General features: G+C 44.0%; 1 protein-coding gene across 1 annotated transcript; it reads left to right on the forward strand.

Moving 5' to 3' along the window:
• Positions 1 to 2,985: 2,985 nt before the first annotated feature.
• Positions 2,986 to 6,873, forward strand: LOC123055602 (uncharacterized). The gene is made up of 4 exons (XM_044479551.1): positions 2,986 to 3,338; positions 5,005 to 5,605; positions 5,700 to 5,949; positions 6,642 to 6,873. Exons 1-4 carry the CDS (start codon positions 3,179 to 3,181, stop codon positions 6,672 to 6,674), a joined length of 1,044 nt encoding a protein of 347 aa, XP_044335486.1. The 5' UTR covers positions 2,986 to 3,178; the 3' UTR covers positions 6,675 to 6,873.
• Positions 6,874 to 7,770: the final 897 nt, after the last annotated feature.

The following is a 7,770-nucleotide window of genomic DNA, read 5'->3' on the forward strand; positions in this document are numbered from 1 at the left end:
TTTTAAAAAACACCGAAGTGACAAAAAAACAAATGTCCCGAGTTCAACTTAATACAACCGATCCCAACATTCTTGAACATAGCCTCTTTGACATTGCATCTCTTCTCTTTAATGGGTCGAAGACCATGCATCAAAGATGACGCTCTCACCATTTTCAACAACTGCAAATATCCACTCATGGAAGAGCTATGTGCCCACCTCGGGGCAAGGGGCGCCCAAACCCACGTATGTTTGTGGGGGTCCATCAACTCAAAGCGTGACCAACAACCATAAGGCTCTCATAAACTTTTCTAAGCTGAGTACTCCGATTCCACCGAGGTTCGTAGCCGAACACACACACTTCCCATCTCGCTTTACACCCCTCTCGATCCGATATCCACCCTATCTGCAGGATAACTCGCATTTTATTGTTAATGCTTTTGTGATGTCTAGTGGGGACAACAGCAGGAGTGAGATGTTACATCATACACTGAATGAGAAGTAATGGTTAATTTGACTAGAACCATCTGTCTAGCCAATGTATCTGTTTTTCCTTGCCAAGTAATACACTTAGTGACGATCTTGTCTTCAAGATGTTAAAAATCAATAGGGCGAGCAGTCCTTCCAAACAATGTCATTAGAGAGGAGTCATATATCACATAAGTAGAATAATCATTAACCAAATTATACTTTACCTAAGATAATATTTTGCCTCCACCAACTTTTGTTGTGCACTTTGGCCTCATTTTTACTAGGTCGGGCGTCCATGTTGCTGGTGTGTAGTGGAGGAATGGTGTTTCTTTCATTGCAAATCTTCCGAGTGACAAGCCTGTCAAGCGATGACATGACTTTTCCATTGTCATGTCATGTTGTTGGTTGCTTTGATCTAATATTCTTGACCACACGTTCCGCCATCCAATCGACACTGTCAAGGTCATTGAACTTAAACCATTATTTTATAATTTCCCAAAGGATAAATGTATGTATGCAACAAAGCATAATGTGCGCGGTTGTTTCTTGCAATAAAGAGTGAATGACTAAACTGGGGTGCCCTAGTGGTTAAACGTCAAATACTATTTTGGATGGTCAAGCTAATTTTCATTTAGAGACGTTTGACATAAAAGTTAGAGTATCCCTCATAAACTAGGTTGTATAGGTCGACGCTTCCATGTATTGCCATGGGCCGGGGAAATTGCAATGAATGGTGTCCATTATATAATTGTGCAACCGAACATTCCTTAGTTATGTCCACAAAGTTAAAAAAACACCAAAGTGACAAAAAAACCAAAAGTCCGGAGTTCAACTTAATACAACTGACCCCAACATTCTTGCACATAACCTCTTTGACATTACACCTCTTCTCTTTAATGGGTCGAAGACCATGCATCAAAGATGACGCCCTCACCATTTTCAACAACTGCAAATATCCACTCATGAAAGAGCTATGTGCCCACCTCGGGGCAAGGGTCGCCCTAACCCACGTAGGTTTTGTGGGGGTCCATCCACTCAAAGCGTGACCAACAACCATAAGGCTCTCATAGACTTTTCTAAGTTGAGCACTCCGATTCCACCGAGGTTCGTAGCCGAACACACACACACACACACACATACACACACACACAGACACTTCCCATCTCGCTTTACACCCCTCTCGATCCGATATTCCACCGAGGTTCGTAGCCGAACACACACACACACACACACACAACACACACACACACACACACACTTCCCATCTCGCTTTACACCCCTCTCGATTCGATATCTGTCCTATCTGCAGGACAACTCGCCTTTTATTGTCAATGCTTTTGTGATGTCTAGTAGGGACAACAAGAGGAGTGAGATGTTACATCATACACTGAATGAGAGGCAACGGTCAATTTGACTAGAACCATCTGTCTAGCCGCTGTATATATTTTTCCTTGCCAAGTAACACACTTAGTGATGATCTTGTCTTCAAGATATTAAAAATCAACTCTCTTGAGTTGTCTGGTCAAAATTGGTATGCGTAATATCTCACTAGGAAGACAATGCACACCAAAAAGCACCAAAGGATGTCAACTAAATGAATTTCGTCGGACCTAGTGCCAATAACATACAAAATCCAATGGACAATACTAGTAAATTATTTGATGGTTGCTCGACAAACCATCATAACTGTAATGGGTAAATATTCATGCTGCCTTTAGCGAGGGGTATGCCCACACTGTTGACCACAATCCTCATCGATGAGCATTGGCAATTGGCGCATGCTTTCCCTAAGTTTGGAAATGTGACAATGCTTGATAATATTGTTCAGTTGTTGAACATGTTTTTTCTTACATGCCTACTCGTATCTTGTCATCTTGATGATACCTTGTTGAGTTAGTTAAATGTCTTTGCTTCTATTTTACTTTGTATTGTGATGTTTCAAACCTAAATGTCACATTTGACCTTCTAAATCCAAAGATGTACTTTGAAACTCAAGGTGCCAATCATTGGTATATGGATGTCATCACCTTCAAAATCTGAACACAAAATGAATTTTCGTTGCCAAAGGAAAAAAGAACTCAATTTGAAGTCAGTTAATTTTCATGGTGCATTACATCTATTTTAACGGTTTACAAATTTATGATAGTACATGTTGTTTGTAGGGTTGGACTGTGGAAATCGAGTTTCTACTTTGAAACTCAAGATGCGAATCACTGCCACATGAATGTCATCCTCTTAAATATCCGAACACAAAATGAAAATACTCATCATCAAAGAAAAAAAAGAACTCAATCTAAAACCAGATAATTTCCATGGTACACTAAATCTTTTTTGAGGGCACATTAAATCTTTTTAAGGGTTTTCATGAATCGTGACAATCCGTTGTTGGTAGGGTTGGGCGGCGCACCGTGTGGCAGCCCCCGAACGAACGGTCGAAATCAACCTCCCTCGACCACAATCCGACCCGGATCCAGCATCCAGCCGCGGAATGGGACGGGACCCACGCGGCGTTTAGAAAAATCCGGAGGCGTGGTCGCGTCGGGAACCCGCTCCTCGCTTCTCCTCTCGGGGCTCCGCTTCGCCTTCTCCGCAGCGCAGCCACTTCGGGATCGGGAAGCGGGAGGGGAAGGGAGAGGCAGGCGAGTCGCCGTAGGCCGTACCCGGCCGCAGCTCCCCTCTCTCCGCCCCCGCCTACCCCTGCCACCCGTCCCTACCCCCGCCACGCACGATGAGCTCCGCCCCCGCCCCGCCGCCGCCGCCGCCGCAGCCCTCGCCCCCCGCCGACGAGGGGCGGCCGAGGGAGGCCACGGAGGTGGACGACCGGGTGGCCTCCCACGTCGACCCGTTCCTCGTGGAGGCGCTCGACAACCCCCGCCACCGCCTCATGAGTACGTGCATCGCAACCTTATCTCTTCCCGCAATTCCCTATCTCTGTCGTCGTCGTCATCGCGCCGCTAGGGTTCCGCCGCCCTGCCTTTAATTCGCAAGAGGATGTGTCGTTCGCGGCGGGCTCGTGTGGATGTGCGGTGCGATTTAGGATTGGATTCGCGCTTGGCTTCTAGGGCTTCGTTTCTTGGCGTATTGCATAGCCCCTGGCGTCGAATTGGGGGCTCGATTCTTCTCATGCTTCAGGTAGCTCGGATATAGAGGATGTAGTTGTTGTTCTGTAATTCGGGCGAAATTTAATCGAATTCCGCCAGTATGCCAATCTCCTAGGCTAGAACACTGGTGGCTTGCGCTTCCTTGTTGCTACCTGCTACAATGCTGATTGTGCTGATTTTGTACTCTCCATTAGCTAGTGAACAATACTCCTGCAGGCAGTAGTTTGCTCTGGTTGATATTGGTCAAGTATATGTGACTGTTGCTGATAATAATGAGCAGATGCTTGCTTATGTGATCCTAAATTTCTCTAGAGATGTCCCGTGCCTGCTACTCTAATTGTTATTTATCCTTGGACATACTGCGTTTCCACTTTTCTCTACCTAAATGGTAATTAGAGTTGCATTAGATATTTTATTCTCAATTCCACAAGTGGCTGTTATTTCGGTAGTTAATAGACTCATGGTTTGGACCAGTATTCCTGTGTCTTGATAAACCAGCTGTATCCTGTTAGGTGTACAGACAGTGATGAGATAGCCATTATTGCACAAGTCGCTGCTGTAATTAGGAAAAGGCTTCATGGAGGGAGGATGGTGATTAGTGATCCTAATCTGAAATTCTCAACATCTCAATGAGGTCACGGGGATGAGCTTCTTTCACTTGCAGGCTGCGGCTGACCTCTCCTTCAACTGCTGCTGTTTCACAACTATACGTGCCTCATTTCCTTTCTTTTCAGTTTATGTGGGTGATAGATTAGACCAAAACCTAGAATATGCAATTTAGGGCCAACTTTGTGCCTACCACCTTCTGCCTTTTATTTCCAGTTTCCACTTCCTGTCCGAACTCGTCCTTAGCTGTGTGGGGTGCGCACCTTGGTCCCTCTGAGCTTTAGCAGAAATCTGCAGTCCTGGATGGAGTGCTCTCTTGGATGCCTCACCTATGGCTCTGCACACGCACAGCTTGGGCTGTCTAAGTTTGCATCTCTGTCAACGCTTTATACATTAACATCAAACAAAAATTTCTGTCAGTGCTATAGTATCATATCTCTGTGCAACAGGTATAGAAATCTACCTGAATTTGAGTATGTGACTCGTTTTAAGTTCTTCTTCTAATTCGTTCAGCTCTCTTGCATTTTATAGTGGTATTTGCAAGAATGAAATGGATTAACTTACTGCATGAATAACATGATAAATATCTTAACATAGGTGCTGTAACCAGTGTAAACAATTAATTTACAGCTGAACTGTAATAGACTGTATTGAAGCTACTTGATTTTGGTTTATGCAGTCAATTTGCAGCTTGTAAGATTATTGCTGGTCATTACAATTTCTATCCTCTTTATTATGTATTTACTTCTACCAGTTAAACTGTACTGTATTTTTATGTGTTCAGTTATTCTGGCTTTTTGTATGTATATCTATGTCATTGTCTAACTCTTCTTTAATCTTACAACAGTTTTGCGGATGGAATTGGATATACAGAAATTTATGCAGAATCATCACCTGCATGAATTTGAATTCCAGCATTTTCCAACTTCTTACCTCCGCTGTGCTGCTCATCGTGTTGCACAACATTATGGTTTAGAGACTACAGTAGCAGATAGCTTAGTTGATGGTTCTAATAGCAGGATAGTTGCGAGAAAAACACCTGAAAGCAAGTATCCAGCTATTGCTTTATCAGAAGTTCCCGTTAAACAAGCAAGAAATGATATTGAGGCAGCAGAAAAGCTTAAGTTTGTCATTTGTCAAAGGCCCAAAGCTTCCCAAAATGGTGCATATGGTGCTGGAACCAACAATGGTGCGGCTAAAACTGTTGAAGAGAGGATAGATGATTACAATAAGGCACGGGCACGCATTTTCAATGGTTCCATCCCTGCAGATGTCGTAGGCCCAAGTGATTTTGGAGCTTTATCGGTTGCCAGAAACGAACCGGTGAATATTGAGCCTTCTGTTGATGAGAACAAGGGCTGCACGTTCAATAGCCGTTCCAGGGTTGCTGTTTTTAAGGACACTGAAAAAGATCGTAGTGATCCTGACTACGATCGTAACTACAAAAGGTTAGCATGTGACCCTATTAAATTTTGCTGCCACCATGGGGTCTTAATGTTGAGATTACAAACCATCAATGTGTTGATGTGTTCACCTCTGCAGGTATGTTAGGCCCCCCGTGCCTGACTATGGCGTGAGCCCAGGCGCCTTCAATTTTGCCGTGCCTCAGTTTGTGCAGTATGGTGTTGGTTATATGCAGTCTCCTAGCATGCCGAGGAACCAACCTTCTGTGTACTTTGGTCAACCTGATTTATCGATGGGATCTTCTGGAACTGCTGTTTACCCACAGTGGCCTACCCCAGCAATTATGTACCCCCATTGCTATGACAATCTTGGCCATGTGATTTCTCAGGTAAGCCTGTTATATGATTCTGCTGAGCTTGCATATCATTTGTTTCAGTATTTAACGATAATATCAAGGTTAGGTTGTCTAAGTGCGTGTTCTAATCATGCAAGGTAGCCATTTTGTTATGGGTTCTAAAAAGTAGTAAACCAATATATCACATGCTTTTAGCCCTTTACATAACTTGGCTTAATCTGGCTGGTAGCACTTTGTTATGCTCATTGCATCCAAGCAGGGTGGGAATGTTATATAACAGCGAGTTCTTCCTCGTCATGCCCAAGATAGTACTGGTAGTGGCCGTAGTAGTTATGAGTTATGACCCCGTCGCAAACAAGGGGTAGCTAAGCTTTTCCCCTGAAGCTTGAAAGGTTCTTGAGCAATCTGTTAATAAATAAGAATGTTGTTGGGTGGTATCTTGTTTGCTGCTGAATCCAACCTTTCTCTCTTTTGTTCCCTCACAATAACAATGCTCAATTCTATACAATGTTTGATTCAATTATCAAGTTTAATTTCGTTATATTGCTTGCCACAACAGTTGCTCACGTGATGGTCCTTTGGTGGTTTAGCTATTTGAAGTCGAAACATATCCTCCAAACAGCAATTATGGTCTCAATTATTATGTGAAATGTTTGTTAATTGTAACAAACTCCCAACTTTATTTTCATGTCATCGTTCTGAAGGACCGGTTCTTAATGTTGCAGGTTCCGGTGTACCAGTCCTTCAACCATGGTTAGGAGATGCTACTTCATGGGATGTTGGAACAAAATTATTTAAAACCTGCTATGTCGTGTTGTCTTGTTAAGTGCGTCTATTTTGGAGTCAGTTTTTCCCATCATCGAACTTCTGGATGGTGTCAGCTAGGTGTATAAGAATTCTTATTATTGTTATTGTGCACTAATCTACAAACAGGGGCGCTTGTCTTTTGCTCGTTTACTTCTGTATTTGGTTAAGCACTCGTTTACTCTATTTGATATTCCTGTACATCACTCCCTGCCTCGTACTGGTCTCTGAGGGCGCGTACAACAATCCACCGTGAGTAGACCGGTATCTTAGCATTCGGGGTGCCACAATGTACATACAAAATCAGTAAATTTAAACTACAAACAGTATAATTTTGTCGAAACACAGATCATAATTTCCACTGGAGCATCAAGTAATCAAGTTACTAGGATTTGTGATTAGCTCGAGAGAGAAAGAAGAAAGAGTAGTCTGCTGGTAATCTGGTTGGTCCAAAGAACGATAGTCAGCTTCTTAAGTCTGTTCTTTTATTAGTACCTCAGCGGTCGGTTGTTAACTGACTTGTTGTAGGTTCGAGTCCTACACATGACAACAAACTCCTGTAATATGCTGCCTGCTCTTCAAAACCAAACTTAGCTTGGAGAAGGACACAATTACAATTGTAAGCAAATTTACAACATCTACGACCGGTTGTCTCAAACCAGTCTCAAGCGCTCGGGCCGACTAGCACCCCTCATATCCGGCACCATTCTAGGATGGATATGAGGTGGCCCGGGATGCGTCGCGTCCGCCACGTTGGACTATCGGATCTCATACGAAATCGCTCGGAAACCCAACGACCCAACAATCCGATGAGCGTCTGGGCTATTTAAGTCGGACATCGACCCCCAACACTAGCCACATCCACTTCTCTCGCTCTCCGCGCCGCCAACTTGATCCGCTCTCTGCTCGATCTTTGCTACAACCATGGCCCGACAGAGGGTGACCACCTACCTATGCTGGCGTCGGAGAGGCCCCTCCAGCTGCTCGAGGAGATTCGGGCTTGGCTAGAAGCTCGGATCGTAGTCGGCCTGCCTCGGGACTCTTCGGAGC

Source organism: Triticum aestivum, chromosome 1A (genome assembly GCF_018294505.1).
Source record: "Triticum aestivum cultivar Chinese Spring chromosome 1A, IWGSC CS RefSeq v2.1, whole genome shotgun sequence".
Classification (NCBI taxonomy): domain Eukaryota; kingdom Viridiplantae; phylum Streptophyta; class Magnoliopsida; order Poales; family Poaceae; genus Triticum; species Triticum aestivum.

What these genes read in the sequence shown, in the direction of transcription:
- LOC123055602 (XM_044479551.1), top strand. Translation starts at nt 3,179, where the DNA reads ATGAGCTCCGCCCCCGCCCCGCCGCCGCCGCCGCCGCAGCCCTCGCCC. An exon ending in TACGATCGTAACTACAAAAG is followed by an intron (nt 5,606 to 5,699) that starts GTTAGCATGTGA and finishes TCACCTCTGCAG; the next exon opens with GTATGTTAGGCCCCCCGTGC. An exon ending in TTGGCCATGTGATTTCTCAG is followed by an intron (nt 5,950 to 6,641) that starts GTAAGCCTGTTA and finishes TTAATGTTGCAG; the next exon opens with GTTCCGGTGTACCAGTCCTT.